A 20,398-nucleotide genomic window follows, 5' to 3' on the forward strand; every position below is an offset into this window, starting at 1 on the left:
TTAAAAGCCACATTAAATTCTCTGGTTGCTTAGAATTTGTACCTATCTGATGTTTTATATCCAGACATCAGTATGAAGGAGTAGCAATTGACTTTTTAAAAATATTTTTCTCTCCAATATGAAATATAAAGGGAATTTGCCCTTGGAGTATATTGGCAGTAAGTTAAATTAAATACATGTTTATGTGCTCATAAACAAAAGCTTCCTTTTATTTATAAAATGTATTATATGTGTTTTCTTTTGGTGCTTTATTTAAAGGATCATTAACTTTTTTTTCATTTACTAATTTTAATGAGCAAAGCTCTCCCTGCAAAAACCCATAGTTACATGTAGCGGCCTTTTGAATTTATTGTTTATCTAGTGTCCTTGCGTTTATTCAGTAACAATATCCTGAGAACAAGTTTGACTATAAAATGGTTTTTTAAAATTGCAAACTGAGTCAAAAGAGCAAATTTCAACATGATGCATGTAACGTGATGCCATTTTTATAAATTCTTAATCAGAGGGTAAAGTTTTAGTTGTTTTTGCGATGGTTCATTTCCATAAAAGCCCTGAAATCAACATGGCATGATTTAACATCAGCTCAATTGGGGTATGATATAGGTATGTTAAACATTTTTAATTTTCCAATACCATGACCAGTATGATGGGTTGTGCTGGTTGATTAAAGGTCTTTATGGGAAAGTGACATATGCTGAGACCTGACTAGCAAGGAGGCATCACTCATGTAAAATATATAGAGAGAGAATATTACAGGCCAAAGGAACAGCTATTGAGATAGCACTGAAGCAGGAGCAGTATTGATGTTCAGAGAAAGTAGACCATTTAAACCTATCTTGGTTAGAAAACCAACTATTAAGCTGTGGAGGTTGCTACTGTAGCAGCCTAGTGCCATAGCATACATTGTTTCTGAACACTAATGGTGAAGGAAGCTCACTGTTTTCAGACCCTTCTGATCCTTACACAAAGTTTTCCCATGGAGCACTTAGAAGACTGTTGGTAGGTGCTATCAAGTCCGTGATCCTGTCTGTGTATGATGGAATACAAGGCTGCCCAGGCTTGCAGCATCCTTGCAATCATTATTTATGAGCCCATTGCTGTAGCCACTATGCCGGTCCATCTCCTTGATGACTTTCCCTTTGTTGTTTGCTTTCTTTTTCTTCTGCTAATTCTCTTATTTAACCAGCACGATGGCCTTTTCCAGTGCCTCCTGATGGCATGTTCTAAGTGTAAGAGATGAAGTCTCACCATCCTTGCTTCTAAGGAACATCCTGGTTATACTTTCAAGACAGATTGGTTCATTCTTCTGGCATTCCATGATGAATTCAGTATTCTTGCTAGCATCCTAATTCAAATGCATCAATTCTTCTCCAGTCTTCCTTATTCATTGTCCAGTGCTTCCATCCATGTTCTCACCCACTGCTAATCAGTGAGTTCCAACTCCTAGCGACCCTGTAGGACAAAGTAGAACGACCCCCTTTGGTTTCTGAGGCTATAAATCTGTAAAGGAGCAGAAAGCCTCATCTTTTTCCTCCCAAGGAGTCAGGGACACGAGTCCTCAAGGTGATATCTTGCTCGTGAACATTTAAAGAAGTCGTTAAAGAATGTTTCCTTTTCAGGTTTTGATGTTGCCTTCTTGCCACGGTGCTAGTAGTAACATCTGTAGTAACATCTTCCTGACTTTTGTCCTGTTGCCTCCTTCAACATTTATGATTACATTGAACCCACCTAGAACGTGTGGGATAATCCTGTTTTATGATCAGTTGATTAACAATCTTAATTCTTTCTGTATCTTTAATTCCCTTTGCCACATAACCAGACAGATTCACAGATTCAGGGACTTGGAGGATTATCTCTGCCTACCAAAGTATGTTTAAATTTTAAATATGTGTAAGAAACTGGACCAGGAGAAGACTATTCCAAAGTGGAGATTTTAGTCAATACCAAAAACTGTGATTAGGACAAATAATTGGTTTTGAGCTCAAAGGAATTACTGGTGGGGGTATTATGGATATGCTTTTTAATTCTCTTATTAGCATTAAGTACATGAGGAGACTTTAAAAAATTATTGGGAAAATGGAATTGATAGGTAGTGGAATTTTCTCACATGTTTTAAGCTCCTCATATATGGCAAACTCAGTATTAAGGAATTAATGAAACAATTGAGTTTTAGTTACATGTTAGGGAAATAGACTCAAATCAAATTGATTTTATTTCTTGTGATAACTCTTGGAGGAGATTTTTTTAAAATTATTTTATTAGGGGTTCATACAACTCTTATCACAATCTATACATACATCAATTGTGTCAAGCACACTTGTACATATGTTGTCATCATTATTCCCAAAACACCTGCTTTCTACTTGAGCCCTTGGTATCAGCTCCTTTTCCCCCTCCCTCCCCACTCCTGCCTCCCTCATGAACCCTTGATAGTTTATAAATTAGTATTATTTTGTCATATTTTACACCATTTGACGTCTCCCCTCACCCGCTTCTCCGCTGTCTGTTCTCCAGAGAGGAGCTTATATGTAAACCTTGTAATCTGTTCCCCCTTTCTCCCTCATCTTCCCTCCATCCTCCTGGTATCACACTCTCACCACTGGTCCGGAGAGGTTCATCTGTCCTGGATTCCCAGTTCCTATCTGTACCAGTGTATATCCTCTAGTCCAGCTGGATATGTAAAGTAGAATTGGGATCATGATAGTAGTGGGGGGGGGGGAAGCATTCAAGAACTAGAGGAAAATTGTGTATTTCATCATTGCTACAGTGCACCCTGACTCGTCTCCTCCCTGCAGCCCTTCTGCAAGGGGATGTCCAATTACCCAATGATGGGCCTTGGGTCCCCACTCCACACTCCCCCTCATTCACAATGCTATTTTTGTTGGTCTTTGATGCCTGATACCAGATCCCTTTGATGCCTTGTGATCTCACAGGCTGGTGTGCTTCTTCCATGTGGGCTTTGTTGTTTCTCAGATGGCCGCCTGTTTATCTTCAAACCTTTAAGACCCCAGACGCTATATTTTTGATAGCTAGGCACCATCAGCTTTCTTCACCACTTTTGCTTATATAATTATAATTTCAGAGAAATTTCATTTAATTTTTTTATTGCAGATTTTTACTATCTTTGAATGCTACTCGATATGGAGAAGATTGAGGAACAGTTTGCTAATCTGCAAATTGTCAAGCGTTCTTCAGAAAATAAAGAGCCCACTTACCTACTTGGTATAGACACTTCAAGGACATTGCAAGCAGAAAAAGGAAGCTTGGTTGCTGTTTTGTGTTCTAACGGATCCATCAGAGTATATGATAAAGAAAGGTTGAATGTACTGCATGAGTTTAGTGGACACCCTGGACTTCTTAATGGCGTCAGATTTGCAAATTCCTGTGACAGAGTATATTCAGCATGTACCGATGGCACTGTGAAATGTTGGGATGCTCGACTAGCCAGCGCAAAACCTGTCCAGCTGTTCAAAGGTTACCCTTCCAATGCGTTTATCAGTTTTGACATCAACTGCGACGATCATGTCATTTGTGCTGGAACGGAAAAAGTTGATGATGATGCATTGTTGGTATTTTGGGATGCAAGAATTAATTCTCAGGATTTGTCCACTTTTAGAGACCCTCTTGGCACATATTCAGAGACGCACAGTGATGATATCACTCAAGTATGTTTCCATCCCAGCAGCCCCAACATGGTCGTCTCAGGTTCAACTGATGGTCTTGTAAATGTATTTGATGTCAGTGTGGATAATGAAGAGGATGCGCTAGTTACAACCTGTAATTCTATTTCATCTGTAAGCTGTATTGGTTGGTCTGGGAAAGATTATAAGCAGATTTACTGCATGACGCATGATGAAGGATTTTGTTGGTGGGATCTCAATCATCTAGAAACTGATGAGCCAATTACACGATTAGATATCCAGGATGTCAGAGAAGTGATTAATGTGAAAGAAGACATTTTGGACTATTTGATTGGTGGCCTGTATCATGAAAAGATGGACAGATTGTTTGTTGTTGGAGGAACAAACACAGGGAGCATTTGCTTGCTGAGCTGTACCGCCGCGGGACTGACCCCTGTGATGAGTCTGCAGGGAGGGCATGCCGCTACAGTCCGTTCTTTCCATTGGAATATGCAGACTGAGTCCTTGCTGACTGGTGGAGAAGATGCCCAATTGCTCCTTTGGAAACCTGGACCCATAGAGAAGACCTCCACCAAGACAGACAGCAGGAAAATGGCGTCTTCTGTGCACCAGCGCGTGCGAGTTCACAGTAATGACTCTCGTAAGAGAAAGAAAAAGCAGTGATGTTAAACTGAGAGTTGATAGGTGGGAAGTTTTAAGTAATTCTGTCCACCACCCGTGGGCCCGAATCAAACGTACATGTAAAAAAATTAAAAAGCAGTTAGTAAAACCTCCTAGAAAGAAGGTTGAAAATGGTCTAATTCCGCTCATCACATATTCTAAAATTTCATTAAAACAATCAATCAAGTATAAAATCAGCAAGTTGGAAGGAAAATGACGTTCATTTAAAAAACCCATCTGTTAGTAAATGTTGGACTTAAAAGAAATTGCTGAGAAGTAGATGTAATAAGATGATTTTGGTTGTTGGTTGTTTTTTTTTAAGCTTGTTTTCTTGCATTTTAAATTATCTTCACTGTTGATAAAGCCAAATTAGACCCTTTTTTCTTTTTTCATTTGAGTAGTTCCTGCTTGCTCAATATACACAGGTGACATTGAAGTATTTAAATGTAAATATCCTGCTGACTACATAAAATGCTTTTTAGAAATAAAATTATAGGTATCCATCTTAAATGACATACTCAGTAAATATTTACATCTGTATTTTAATACGGAGCCCTGGTGGTATAGTGGTTACCCAGTGGGCTGCTGACTTCAAAGTCAGCAGTTAGAAACCACCAGCCACTTACTCCTCAAGAGGAAAAGAGGGCTTTCTTCTCTGGTAAAGTTACAGTCGTGGAAACTCACGGGCAGCTCTACCATGGCCTTTCGAACTGCCATGCGTCAGAATTGACTTGAGGGCAGTGAGTTTGGGCTTCGGTTTTATATTTTAATACTGCGTAAACAGGCGTTTGATGAAAGGAAATTAACTTGGAAAACTGATTTCGAGACTTAAAAATATGGAAAATGAAAATAAAATAGCAAGATGATTTTTTATTTTAAAATATATTTGATAATATTTTGTGATAATTTTTTCTTTTATCTATAATTTTGAAATTTGATTTTTGGTTTATTTCTAATTTTATTTTATGAAATATTTCTCTAGCTAATCTTAATAAAAGAAACTGATCTCTATAAAGATTGGACATCTTTGACTTTATTAAAAATAAAAATACCTTTTGAATTATAAAAAGTGTCATGGAAGGTGCCAGTTGCTTTAGAAACTTTCACACTTCTTAAATTGTAATGATGGCCTACCTTTGAGGCTAAACTCCTGGGGGAAAGAATATTTTTATTTAGAATAATGAAGAGTAGTTAGGCCATGGTCTAGCTCAGGGGTCCTAAAACTATAGCCTGCCAAGGATATTTATCTGGCCTGCCTGGTGTTGCTGCCGCTGCCTGCCCTTCTTAGCAGCAGACTCCTCCTGGGTCCGTAGTGCTCATTTGTGGAATTTGCACCGCACTCTCCAACTCCCCTTCTTCTCTCTGTCTCTGGACTCCACCTCAGTCTCCAGTGTAATTGGAAGTCACGAGCTTGCCTGTGCAGAGCCTAACCTGCTGCTGCCTGAGGACCGAGGTAAGAACAAGTTAGGGTTTGTTTGTTTTTTAAGTAAGGAGGTGTATATATATTTTTATTTTGCGGTTAGTAGGGTCTTTTTTTGCAGTTAAGGGGGATCTTTTTTTCTGAAGTTAGGAGGTCTTTTTATTTCAGTTGGTTAGTTGGTTGGGGGTGGTTTCTAGTGGGGTTGCATCACAGTGATAATGCAAATAGTGCTCAGAGGTAATGCAAATGGTCAGTGTTCCCGTTTTGTTCCCATTTTGTTTTTTTTAAAATTCAAAATAAGATATGTGCAGTGTGCATAGGAATGTGTTCATAGTTTTTTTTTAAACTATAGTCCGGCCCTCCAACGGTCTGAGGGACAGTGAACTGGTCCCCTGTTTAAAAAATTTGAGGACCCCTGGTCTAGCTCCCAGGTTATCAGACCAGCTCTTGAGTAAAATTGAAAATGAAAATAAAACTGTCATAGTTTTGCTTACATGATGTTATTCAGGTAACGGTGATTTCATTTGTTTATAAAAATGTATTTATGGCTCTCAAGTAAGTTTTAAATTATTGTGAGGAAAAGGATTGACTCTTCTCGAAAGTTTGCTGACTCCTTATATATCTTACCTCACCTGGGACTAAACACTTAGTAAATCACTGTTTAATATACTTGAAATATATAATTCTTTGTTGATTTTCATTTTTTAAATATTTTATTATTTTTTAAATCATTTTTTTTCTTTTTAATAGTTTTATTTGGAGCTCATACAACTCTTATCACAATCCATACATACATCACTTGTGTAAAGCACATTGAACATTGGAGCACAGATGTCTGGCCTTGGTTTGTTTCTTGCCTCTTCTGGGTATATGCCCAGTAGGGGAATTGCTGGGTCATATGGTAACTCAATTTCCATCTATTTTAGATGTCGCCAGATCGATTTCCATAGTTGTTATACATAATTAGAAGTCCACCAGCAGAGGATGAGAGTTCCTGTCTCCCCACAGCCCCTCCAACACTTACTGTTTTCTGATTTTTTTAATTGGGCTACCTTTGAGGGTATTAGGTGGTACCTCATTGTTGTTTTAATTTGCATTTCTCTTATGGCTAAAGATCAGGAACATTTTCTCATATGTTTGTCGGCCATTTGGATTTCTGCCCCTGTGAAACTTCTGTTAAAGTCCTTTGCCCACCTCTCAAGTAGACAATTAGTTTTTTTCTTTTTGAAAGCTAGCAGAGTATTGTAGATTTTAGTAATAAGGGCTTTGTCTGATGTGTCATTGCTAGAGATGTATTCCCAGTCCGTGGACTCTCTTATTACTCTCTTGGTAAATTCTTTTGATGTACACAGGTGTTTTATCTTCAGTATATTCCATTTGTCAATTTGTGCTTCCTGTGTGTGTGTCCTTCCCTATTTCTGATAGCCTATGTATTCCCTGTGCCAAAGTTCTCAAGTTGGTCCTAATTCTCTCAGTGATGTCTCCCTAATAGTTTGGGGGGTAACTTCAAGGTCTGTGATCCACCTTGAGTTTATTCTTGTGCATGGAGTGAGATAAGGGTCTTGCTTCATTTTTCTGCAGGTAAATATCCATTTTTTCCAGCACCACTTGTTAAAGAGGGCATCTGCTTCCCATTTGATATTTTGGGGGCCCTTATCAACAATAAGTTGTCTGTATGCTGCTGTTTTTATTTCTGGGTTTTCAGTTCTTTTCCATTGGTCTGAGTATCGTCATTGTACCAATACCATGCGGTTTTGACAACTGTGGCTGTAGAGTGTGTGCTAAAGTGAGATAAAGCAAGCCCTCCCACTGTGTCCTTCTTCTTGAGTTCTCTGCTAATTCTGGGCTTCTTCCCTCTCCATATGAAGTTGGTAATTTTTCCATTTCTTTGAAGAAAGATGAGGGTAATTGTATTGGGATTGCATTAAACTTATATAGTGCCTTTGGCAGAACTGACATTTTGACTATATCGAGTCTTCCAATCCAGGAGCATGGAATAGTCTTCCATTTGTTCAGGTCACTCTTGGTTTCTTGTAATAGTGTTCTGTTGTTTTCCCCGTATAGATCTTTTGTTTTTTTAGTCAGGTATATCCCTAGATATTTCTATTTGTATTTGGCTATTGTGAAAGGTACCACCTTTTTAATCTCCTCTTCTTTGGTCTTATCCAATGTGTATAACAGTCCAGTGAACTTCTGTTTGTTGATCTTGTATCCTGCCACTCTGCCAAACTCCTCTATTGCTTCCAGTACTCCCGTTATGGAACTTTTGGGATTTTCCATATATAAAATCATATCATCTGAAAATAACGATAGTTTCACCTCTTCCTTCCCCAGACGAATATCTTTGATGTCTCTTCTTTGCCTTATGCTGTTAGCTAAAACCTTCAGCACGATATTAAATAAGAGTAGGGACAAGGGGAAACCTTTTCTGGTCTCCTTTTTCAGTGGGATTGTGTTAGTCTTTTCTCCATTGACTACCACGTTGGCTGTTGGTTTTTCATATATAGCTTGTATTGTCTTGAGGAACTTTCCTTCCATTCCTATCTTCTCAAGTGTCTTAAATAGGAATTGGTGTTGGATGTTGTCCAATGCTTTTTCTGCATCTGTCGATATTATGTGGTTCTTACAGTTTTTCGTGTCAACGTGTGATGAATAATACTAGTGGTCTTTCATATGTTGAACCATCCCTGCATCCCTGGTATGAATCCCACTTGGTCATGGTGAATTATTTGTTTTACATACTTTTGTATTCTGTCGGCTAGTATTTTGTTAAGGATTTTTGCATCAATGTTCATTAGGGATATTGGTCTGTAGTTCTCGATTCTTGTGGGATCCTTTCCCAGTTTGGGTATCAGAGTTATACTAGCTTCATAGAAGGAGTTTGGGAGCTTGCCATCTTTCTCTGTGCTCTGGAAGAGTTTGTGTACTATTGATGTTAGTTCTTCCCTAAATGCTTGGTAGAATTCTCCAGTGAAGCCATCTGGTCCAGGGGATTTTTTTTTGTTGGTAATCCCTTGATAACCTTTTCTATTTCTTCGATTGCTCTGGGTCTGTTTAGATTCTTGACGTCCACCAAGGATAGTCTAGGGAGGGATGTTTTTCTAAGAGTTTGTCCATGTCTTCCTAAATTGTTGAATTCATTAGAGTACAATCCTTAATAGTACTGTGTAACTATCCTTTTGATTTCATTAGGGTCTGTTGTAATGACCCCTCTTTCATCCCTTATTCTTGCTATTGAAATTTGTTCCCTCCTTTCTTTGGTTAGGTTAGATTTGCCAATGGTCTATCAATTCTGTTTATCCTTTCAAAGAACCAACTTTTAGCAGTATTAATTTTTTTCAGTTTTCTTATTTTCCCTCTCCTGAATCTCAGCCCTGATTTTTATCATTTCTTTTGCTGTTCGTAGGCTTGTCCTGCTGACTCTGCTCTAGTTGTAAATTTTATGCCAGCATATCAATCATGAGTCTGTTCCTTTCTCAGGTGTGCATGTGTTGCTATGAAACTTCCTCTGATGACTGCCTTTGCTGTGTCCCATAAGTTTTGGTACGTCATGTGCTCATTCTCATCGTTTTCTAGAAATTTCCTAATTTCATCTCTGATCTGCACCAGTAAGCACTCCATTTGCAGTAGAGAGTTATTCATCCTCCAATTGTTTGCTCTTGTTTTTGTGTGTTCCTTTTGTTGATTTCCAACCTTATGGCACAGTGGTCAGAGAGAGAGGTCTATATGCTATCAATGTGCTTAAATTTATGTAGATTCGCCTTATGCTCCAGCATGTAGTCTATCTTCAAATATGTGCCATGTGGACTTAAAAAGAATGTGAATTTTTTTTAATGAAAAGCTCTGTAAATATCTATAAGGTCAAATTGTCTCTAGCCTCCTTGTTGAGTTTCTTTCCCTGTGATCTATCCTTCTCAGAGAGTGGCGTGTTGAAGTCACCCACTATAATTGTTGAGTCTGTGATTTCTTTTTTAACCTTTTGGAGTGTTTGCTTGATATAATCAGCGGGTCTCTCATTCGGGGAATATATGTTAACAATGCTTAGTGGTTCTTCGCCTACCATTCCCTTGAACATTATATAGTGTCCCTCCTTATCTCTTTTTGTGGTTTTCACTTTGCAGTCAATTTTATCCGAGATTAGGATTGCAACCCTTGCTTTTTTTGTATTGCTGTTTGCTTGGTGTAGGACCTTTCCAGCCTATTTTTGTCTGTAGCCTTGAGATGTGTCTCCTGTAGGCAGTAGATTGATGGGTTGTGTTTTCTAAGCCAGTCTGCTAGTCTCAGTCTTTTAATGCCTGAGTTCAGGCCATTGATATTTAGGGTTATTGCCATCTGCGGACTCTGTGATGTCATCTTATACCTTTGGTGTTGGGAGTTTTCCTACTTTCCTTTCTCATTAGTGAGTTTTCTTACTTTCTCGTCACTGATGCGTGTGTGTGTATCATTCTTGACTTCTTTCCATCCTTAAACCAATGCTATCTTGGGGTCTGTTCCCTCTTTGTTGCCCTCTGGGTGAGGTTGTTCTATGTGGCGGTCTCTTATTTATGCTTGGTGAGTGTTCTTCTTCTTCCCATACTGGTTAGGCAAGGATCTTTTGTAGGGCTGGGTTTCTTCTAACGTATTCTTTGAGTTTTTCCTTGTCTGGGAAGACTTTTACTTTTCTATCTATCTTGATCGATAATTTGGCTGGGTAGAGCATTCTTAGGTTTGCGTTGTTTTCCTTCAATTTTTGGAATATGTTACTCCACTCTCTCCTCTTCTTCATAGTTTCTGCTATTAATTCTGAGCATACTCTTATTTGGGAACCTTTATATGTGATCGCTTGTTTTTCCCTACCCGTCTCATGATTTTCTCCTTTTCTCAAAGTTGGATAGTTAACTATTATGTGCCTTGGTAACTTCTTGGGATTTAAGTTTAGTTAGTCTTTTTTCCGCCTTCTGAATGGTTGCATGGTTTTCTTTCATTTAGCTGGAGAAGTTTTCCTCCAAGAATTCTCTCACTATTGTTACAGATGACTTCTTCCTTATGTCTTCCTCTGTTAAGCCAATAATTCTAATGTTGTTCTACTTCATAGCATCAGACATAGCTCTTAGGTTTTCTTCAGCTTCTCTGATGATCTTAATAGATTTTTGTTCACATCTGCTTGGTTGTCCTCCAAGTCACTGATGCGGTTCTCTGATTCCTCCAGGCGATTCTCAAGGTCCTTGTTTCTGCTACTGGTTTTTGTTATCTCCTCCCTAAGCTCCTGTATTCCCCTTTGGTGTATGGCCTTTATCTCCTCTATCATTTCATCCTTTTTCTGTATTGTTTCCCTCATATCTGGTATGACTTCAAGCAGCATTCTGAAAATTTCTGTTGCAGCTCAGTGCCTGCTTCTTCTATATATGTTGTTATGTTCAGGACATCTTCTGCCATTACCTTTTGTTTCTCCTGGTTTGTTTTTGTTGTGTTGTTGTTGTTGTTGGCTGATGGCTGGTGGCTGTTTGTGTTGCGTTGTTTTTGAGGGACCAGGTGCCATTTTCCAGGGAATCGAAGAGCACTGACTCTCTGGGAGATGTATAGGAATGCTTCTTCAAACTGCCTACAGCTAATTTTACTATGAGATTAACCTACCTCTTTATCCTCCTGTGGCTTCCCTATGAGGGGAGTGCCCCCAGAAGGCTGGTTGGTTGCCTGCTTTGGTGTTGCAGAGGTTGGGCAGAGGTTCTTGCAACAGCTTGGAAGGTTGATCAGTGTTGGCCGAGCTGCCTTATGTCCCCGGCAGGAATTCCCCTATGAGAAGGTACACAGATACACAGGCAGGAATTCCCCCATGAGAAGTTGTGCAGAGTATCCCCTGTAGGAAAAGCCCAACTTTCCCTAGCTTGGGGCTACCTACACAGGGTGGGGCTTACCTTGCTGGGTGTGGTACAGGCGTAAATGCCCTAGGCCAAAGGGAGTGGTCTGAAGGTCAGCAGTGCTGTGAGAGAGAACAGGAAGGGGACAAAGAGGAGGGAAATAATTACAAAGTAAGACCTTTTAGACTGTGTGGGAATATAGGGAAGAGAGGGAAACAGCAGCAACTATGTAGCTGAGTCCCACTCCCCTTCCATGGAGCTGCAAGGTTTTAGTCCCTGCCCCAAGGCAGCAGTGGTAAACTGCAGCTGAGCTGCTAAGCAGCCCTCAAAGACCATGGTGGGGACAGAGAGCAGAGATGTAAACAAAAGCAACAATGTAGCTGAACCCTGATCCCTGCCCATGGAACTGTGAGGGTTTGGGTTTAGTCCCCGCCCAGAGGCTGCAGTGGCAAGCTGTGGCTGTGTCGTGAAAAAGACCCAGTGCAGCCTTCCAGGGCTATGGGGGAACAGAGCAGAGATGTAAACAGAAGCAACAATGTAGATGAACCCCGATCCCTGCCTGTGGAGCTGCAGGGGTCCTGTTCCTTCCCTGAGGCAGCCAGGGGCAAACTGGCTGTGTTAAGACGAAGCCCCCCTATAGGCTCCAAATAGTCTGGGCTCCAGCAGAGACAGTGGCAGGTAAGGTCAAGCCCCTACTGATGGTAAGCCAAGGCCCCTGGCCCCCAGATGGCTCCCACTGAGGTAAGCCAAAAGCCCCCAGCCCCTCAAAACCCCATGGGTCTGTGCCTACCTATATTTATGTTGCTCCTCCTGCGTTCCAGCAACTCACCTGGGCTGGATTCTGCGGAGTCCCTTTGGTATGTGTCACTCCGTCACCATCTTCCCGGAAGTCCGAAATATATCATTCTTATATATAGAAATCCAACTACCAGTTCTTACAGTTGTTCAAACCAGAAACCTGAGGATCATTCTGGACTTAACTCACTCCTCTTCCCCATCCAGACAGCAGTAACGCCCTACAGAAAACTTCCATTATATCTCACTCTGTCTCTTCTACTCACAGTATCGTCCCACTGTTTCTGGTGTTCTGAAACACAAATCGGGACAATGCCTCAGACTTTTAAAATTTCTGTTTACATTGGATGTTTCGATAGAATACTAGGTGTATTCGTCTGGGTACTTTAGAGAAACAAATCCACAGACACTCATGTATAAGAGAGTTTTGTATATAGATTAAGTGTGCATCAAGTAAACATCCCAACCCAGTGCTGCCCAAACCCACAAGTTCATCATTAACCCATTTGTCCAACACCAATCCACAAAGTCCTCCATCTCACAAAACAGACACAATGATGCCGACTGCAGGAGGAAAGCCGAGTCAGTGAACGTGTAATCATCTCAGTGCTGGCAAGGGTCTCCACACAGGTGCTCCAGCATCCAGGGCTGCATCGGGGTAGGTCCATGTGGCTTCTTCTTTGTGATGTCTTGTAGGAAGTCAGCCTTGGAAGCTGAAGCAGGGAACTGCTAAGGCAGCTGTAACCTGGTGCAACCATCACAAAGCAAGAAATCCTAGAACTCAAACGATAAGGCTTGCCGAGCTATTTATCCCTCCAACCTTCAATTAATCCCACATGTGTTTATCAACCAGGTTGCCACAATAAACTAACTCACTAGGTAATATTAAAGGCCTTTAGGATAGAAGACAGTGTTGTAAGTGAAACTTGTTATAAAAATTTGTGAGACACTGTATTAACAATAAAAACAAAGGAAATGAGTTATGAAAATGAGCTTTAGAAATTAAGAATGATTAAGGAATAAATTTAAATGAATCATAAGAGAGATCAAATGATTGGGTGCTGAGCTTCAACCTAACTGCATCTGCAACAATCCATTTTCTGATGCAGTCTGCCTGTCAGCTATTCACATCCCTGGTCCATGGTCAGAGGGAATTCACCAAGGGATTAATCCACATTTAGTTCCCTTTTTTTTTTTAAACTGAAACAGCTTTAAAATGAATCAAAGGGGAGATTAAATAATAAGATAGGACATTTTTATTTAAAAACTTCTGTCATAATAGACTTTTCAACACACTGTTTGATAACAGGGTGACTCACATACCTCAACTGTGATCTAAGGGTTTAATTCTATGTGTAGACACTACAAATGGATTTTTGGCTTTCACTGTGATCCATAGCCTGCAAACCAAGTGTGTATACATTAAGTTTGTAATATTTTCTGCTTTCTTTTCTAGTGTGTTTTTTTTGTTTTGTTTTGCTTTTCTATATGTGAAATCCAGGATATGTAAATCTGTAGTGAAGTAACTGGATTAATGATTCCTTGAAAGTATAGCAGGGGAGGTCTAAGGGAAATGGGAGGCTAATAACAACTAGTACAAGTATAAAGAAGATGGTATAAAACTTATTGTACAATTCTTTATGTAATTGAACTATTGAATTATATAATGTGTGGATTTTCTGCCAATAAAGCTGTTGGGGATGATTAAAGAATTAATTGGGTTGTAAGATGCAAGTTGGGCATTGTAAATGATTTATGCACTTGGCTCCTAACCCAAAGTTTGACAGTTCAAGTCTACCTCACAAGTAAACCCTTCAATTGACTTCTGATAAAGCAGCTCCTGGGAACCCTGTATAACACACTTCTCTCACATCCATGGGATCACCATGAGTTGAGTCAACTCGACAGCAACTGGTTAAGGCATATGTGAAGAAATCTTGAAAACAGAATTCAAGTAGACATTTAAGGAAAAAGATAAATGCCACAGAAGATCAATATAGGGGTTTAATACCAAACTATCGATTTTAAAACAAAGTAGTAAAAAAGCTAAGGACAGGAGAAGTGTGCGAGGATCATGAAGTAGCAAGGAGCCTGTCCTAGAACTTCAGTCAGCTTGTGTGGTAGTTTCATAATCTGTCGTCCATTTGAGACATACGAGTGAAGGGGTGGAGTTTAGCTGTCAATCAGGTTGTAGCTTGTTGACCTCATTTGGAGGCAATATCTCGGTGGAACATGTGCTCACTCCCTGTGAGACATTCCTGAGGACAAAACATGGAGCTATGCTAGAGCCCTGGAGTTGGAGGAGCCACGTGGAAACCCCTGTCAGTGTTGAGATGTTTACACTGTCACCAGATTCACAAGACTTTCCACCCACTGGTCTGTGATCTTCCTACATTCAGCTAGTCATTGCATGTGTGTGTGAGTCTGAAGAAAAATTTATAGATTGTTATCGGTCATATGGACTTGATCTGGGATGTTTTCTCGATGTTCAACTGCTCTTGTGTATAAAGGTATTTCTTATGCACATCTGAATGTCTATGAGTTTGTTTTTCTAACCAACCCAGACTAATAGAGTACGCAAGAGCCAACAGAGTATCAGGTGTAATGAGTAAAAAAGATCTACACCGAAATGTAGCAAAAAGCCTTTGTGGCTTAGTGGACTGTGCGTTGGGCTGCTAATCACATGGTCAGCAGTTAGAAACCGCCAGCTGCTCTGTGGGAGCAAAATGAGGCATTCTAGTAAAGCATTTCAGTCTTGGAGTAGTTCTGTCCTATAAGGGTTGGAATCTACTTGACTATATTTTCCTTTGTTTTGTGGAGTTTCAGAACCTCAAGAGTATATGAAGAGGAAATCTTAAAATCTCCCTCAAAAAGAGAAAATTATTGCCATCAAGTAAATTTAATTGTAGCAGAGATCTCTAAACTGTAATTCCATGGGAAGTTACATATAGGATCTCAAACTTTACTTACCTTGCAGCTTTTTTTTTCTTTCAAAGACCGCTAGAGAAAAGCGTACTCCGCAAAAATTAAGAGAGTAACCCAAAACCCGATGAGAACAGAAACAGGATGAATATCAGGAGCAGGCCCAGAGCATTTATTCAACCCAGACGGGAGCAGTAGAATCAGAGCAGGAGAGCGCTCCAAGGTGAAAACTTACGTTTTCAATGTATTTGTTAGGTACCATTGAGTCGCTTCCAACCTATTTTGACCCATGCCCAACACAATGAAACAGTGCCCAGGCCTGTGCCGTCCTCACAATTGTTCCTATGCTTGAGCACATCATTACAGCCACTGTGTCAATCCGTCTCATTGAGGGCCTTCCTCTCTTCGTTGCTCCTCTCATGTGTTTGACCATGTGGAAAATAAATGGCTTAGTCTCACCAATTAAGAAAGTCACACTGAATAATAGTTTAAAAGCTCTATTTAAAGACAAAGGTTCAAAATAAAGGGATGTTTGAGAGAATGAATTACCAGACCTGCAAGCTCAGAACCGTAGTCTCGATGCCAAGGTCAGTTGGCATAACAGTTCATAAAGGTGGAGTTGCAGTGGGGGTCTTAAAATCTGATGAGCAGCCATCTAAGGTCTCCCCATCTGGAGGAAAGAAAAGTGATAGAAATTATAAGACACATAGAAACAATCCAGTAGACTAATGGACCACCCAAGCATCAGTCTCCACAATCTTGAGACCAGAAGAATTAGATCATGCCTGGCTATCACTGCTTTAAAAAGGATCACATTGAAAGACCCTGGATAGAATGGGAGAAAAATACAGAACAGAATAAGGGTTTCTGGTGCGTCCAGTGGTGATAGTGGTTGGGATGGGGAAGGGTGTGTGTGTGTGTGTGTGTGTGTGTGTGTGTGTGTGTGTGTGTGTGTGTGTGTGTGTGTGTGTAAAAGAGCCGATGTCAAGGATTGTGGCAGCAATTGTACAAAACTGCTTAATGTGATTGAATGATGGAATGATATCTATTAACTCCCAATAAAATGGTTTTGAAAGAAAAAATAAAGGAGACCAGGCTTATTGTTTAGAAGATCATTTTGGGGCCCCCAAAACTATATCCCTTAAGTCTGGAACAGAACTTACTTCTGTATTATAGTATAATCAACCATTTGTGATCCAAAGAGCAATTAAAAGGCGGGTGAGGGAAGGAGGAGGAATGGAAACAGGAGACACAGGAGGACGTGAAATAGTGATGGTCCACCGAGGGGATTGCGAGGGGAGCTGAAACATGTGTATGAAATGCTGAATGTCAAACTGATGATTCGCTCTGTAAACCTTCACCAAATTTACAATAAAAAAATTTTTTAAGTGAAAAAAGGATATACCAACTCAGAATAGGGTAGAATATTTGTACATTATATTTCTGATAGGGGAATTATATCCAGGACATAAAAAACATTCTCCCACACACACACACACACACAAAAATCCCATTAAGGGATTTTTTGGTTGGGATGATGGATAAATGGTTGGAATAGACTTTTCTCTAGAGAAGATATACAAATGGCCAATAAACAGGAGATGGAGCTCACCCTTCTTAGTCCTCAAAGAAATGCAAATCAACAGCACAATGAGATACTGCTGGGTTCTCTAAGCAAAACAAATGATCTCATATATAATTTATATGTATTATGAGGAGCCCTTGTGGTGTAGTGGTTATGAATTGGGCTGCAATCTGTATGGTCAGCAGTTTGAAACCAGCAGTTTTGAAGGCTTTCTGCTCCCATAAAGTTACAGCCTCAGAACCTCACAGGGTGTTGCTAAGAATCAGCATTGACTTGATGGCAGTGAGTTTTGTTTTTGATTTTTAATGTATATGTATATATACCCAGGTTTATGTCGGTGAAATGGCTCACACAGTTATACAGGAGGGTAAGTTTCAAGTTCATAAGTCAGATGTCAAGCTGGAGACTTCCAACTCATGTAGCAACAAGTTAGGCTGCAGAGGTGAATAAATCCAAGGTTAGCAGATAGAATGGCAGGTGTGTTAGTCTGGGTAGACAGAGAAACAAATTCATAGACAGGTGTATAAGGAAGAGGTTTATATACAAGAGCAATTGTATTTTTTTTTTTTGAGAGAGAGCAGTTTCTCTTTATTGTGGTACAGGATGAAGCAAGAGCGCCGGGCACTGGGGAGAACAGGGAAACCCAGCCCTGCCGAGGGTGCCCGTGGGTGGGTCTCCGCGGGGGGCGGTCTTCTAGCTGTAGAGCAGACAGGGAGTGTGTCCTATCGCACCATGTATTCCTTGCGCTTGTTGAGCCGAACTTGGCAGGAGAAACCTCCTAGGAGTAGGTACAGGCCCGCGGCGATGAAGCAGTTGTAGCTCACTTGCTCATAGAGGTGGTATATTTTCTGGGGGCCGTTCTCAAAATCTTCCTCCGAGAAGGGAACATCCTCAATAAGGACCGCGGAATGGACATTGAAAAAGATGCCGAGCATTATCAACATGATCACTCCCCAGGCGCTGAGGACGATGCCGCAAGCGGCCAGCTTGGGCCCACAGCACAGGAGCGACGCCATCAAGAGGGGGCCGGGGATCGCCTGGACGTGGGCCTCGTGGAGAAGCGGGGACCGAAAGCCCGGGATGCGCGGAGGGGAATCCAGCTGGGCTGGGAGGCTGGCAGGCTCGAGCAATTGTATATTAAGAGAACATCCCAACCCAGTTCAGTCCAAGGCCATAAGTCTGATATTAGCCTATATGTCCAATATCAATCTATAAAGTCCTCCACATTCACGAAACACATACAATGAAGCTAAATGCAGGACGATCACCAGCCAGCTCCAGTGGCGTGTAAGTATCTCAGTGCTGGCAGGGGTCTCGCTGTGGCTTCTCCGGCTTCAGAGGACTGGTTGCATCCATGTGGCTTGTCTTCTGCAAATGTCTCCCAGGGAGTAGCAGAGAGAGAGAGGTGTCTTCCGCATCCAAGGAGGAAGTACCAGAATTCTCAGGAGAAGGCCATGCCCACACAGAAGTCTCATTAGCTATCTCCAGATTGACAGCCTAGACTCCACCCCTACACTCTTGATATTTAAATTGACAACAGTTAGGTGACTGCCACAGCAGGGTTCTGATAAAGCCCAGGATTGGCAGGCAATATGACAGACTTAAGCCCCCCAAACAAAGATCAGATGAGAAGCATGATGCAAAATCCAGACCCAGCAAAAAGCAAAGAAGCTTTTCCATTGTGTCCACCTATTAGAAGCAGGGCGCACCTGTGAGGGGACTGTCAACTGACTACTAATATTAGATCCCATTATGGGGTGTTACTACATCCCAACTGCCAACTTCCTGGGAATCCTGGCCCAACCAGTTGACAACAGACTTCATCACCAAAACCAGACACTGCCATTGAGCTGATTCTGACTCACACCCATCCTAGAGGACAGGGTGGAACTGCCCCTATAGGCTTCTGAGACTCTTTACTGGAGTAAAAACCATATCTTTCTCCTGCAGGGCAACTGTTGGGTTCAAACTGCTGAACTTGAAGTTCACAGGCCAGTGTGTAACCTACCCCCCCCCCCCCCAGGGCTCTGAGGAGAAAGCATAGCAAAACTGACCCTTGGGTTTCCTAGACTGGCTCATCTTTCTCCCGCTGAGCTGCTCATGGGAGCCACTGACCTGTGGTTGCAAGCCACCAGGTCTCCTTTTACCTTCCCAGGTGGCTAAAGTGTTCGAGACAACGCGGGGAATTTGATCCCTCAACATTGCTGGGACTGTAATTGTAGTACTCTGGAAAACAGGTAGTATCTAAAAATTACATATGAGTTAGCACTACTTCACCCAACTATTCCACTTCTAGGTATATACCCAAGGGAAATGAAAACATCCTAATCAATTCAACTGTCTAATGAGTGGTGGATAACAAAAACCAAATACATCCATACAATGTAAGATCATTTTGCCATAAAAAGGTAATAAAAAGTACTGATACAGGGATAGCCTTGAGAAGAATGGGAATTCCAGAACACTTCATTGTGCTCATATGGAACTTACACATTGATCAAGAGGCAATTGTGGGAACAGAACAAGGGAATACTTCAAGGTTTAAAATCAGGAAAGGACGGGGTTATATCGTCTCATGATGCCTATTCAATCTGTAGGCTGGATTATATGATGAAGAATGTGGCTTCAGGAATAGAGGAAGACTTCTTAACAATATGCTGATGACACAATCCTGCTTGCTGAAAATGAGAACTCCAAGCACTTGCTTATTGCAAGGATTGCAGCCTTCATTCTGGATTGCAACCCAATGTAAAGAAAACGGAAATCCTCAATATGGACCAATATGATACATGGACAAAAAGCTGAAGTTTCAGGAACTTGCCTCATTCAAGACCTGTTCGGAACACAGGGAAATACAGAGTGGTAGAAACAACGCAGACCAGTGGAAGTGTCAGTGGACCATGCCTGAAAACTTTCTGACTACATTGGTGTTTCACATGGTTTTACTTGGAGGAGGTGAAGGAGCCTAACTCTGACCTTTGGCAAGAGGAGGAACTGGGCCACAGCCTCAGACAACTGGAGAGTGGATCCATGGTTTGGGACCAGAGCAGCGTCATGTCACCATAGCAAGACCGAATTCCAGAAGACAGTGGCTGCAGGGCTTGGCCATGCAGTTGGGAAGCATACAACATGGAACCACAAGCACAAGGCCTCCAGATGCAGCAGGAAGTCATGAGCTTGACCCTTACCGTCCATGTTCAGGGGCCTCTTTTCTGTACTCTTCTTTAGAAGACCTGATTGTGAGGAGGACTCTCTCCTGGTTTCAATAGCCAGGCACCTTCACTGTTTGATCCTCCCAAATCTCTAAAATGTATCTATACTAGGAAAGATAACCGGTGAAATAAGCCACCCCATGAGCATGTCTTGGCTGAGTTTTGCCTTCATTGCTTTGAAGAGCACCTGGGAACTCCGAAGCTTATCTTCGCTAGGTCCACTTGAGAGAACTCCAGACTGTGTGATGCAACAATTGAAAAGACTAAGATCCAAGGCAGGAATGGTATTACAGCCTAAATTCTGAGCACCCTGATTGCAGAAGGCT

General features: G+C 41.2%; 1 protein-coding gene and 1 pseudogene across 2 annotated transcripts in view; one reads left to right on the plus strand and one right to left on the minus strand.

Moving 5' to 3' along the window:
• WDR89 (WD repeat domain 89) overlaps positions 1-20,398 on the plus strand; it is a 58,964-nt gene that overhangs the window by 27,798 nt on the left and 10,768 nt on the right. For both annotated transcript variants that reach the window (XM_075532352.1, XM_075532353.1), the window contains exon 2: positions 3,112-5,754. In XM_075532352.1, the coding sequence (XP_075388467.1) occupies positions 3,129-4,304 (1,176 nt within the window). In that variant the 5' untranslated portion in view covers positions 3,112-3,128 and the 3' untranslated portion in view covers positions 4,305-5,754. The remainder of the gene's footprint in view (positions 1-3,111; positions 5,755-20,398) is intronic.
• On the minus strand, positions 17,583-17,982 carry LOC142425659 (ribonuclease kappa pseudogene; annotated as a pseudogene).

Source organism: Tenrec ecaudatus, chromosome 14, assembly GCF_050624435.1.
Source record: "Tenrec ecaudatus isolate mTenEca1 chromosome 14, mTenEca1.hap1, whole genome shotgun sequence".
Lineage (NCBI taxonomy): Eukaryota > Metazoa > Chordata > Mammalia > Afrosoricida > Tenrecidae > Tenrec > Tenrec ecaudatus.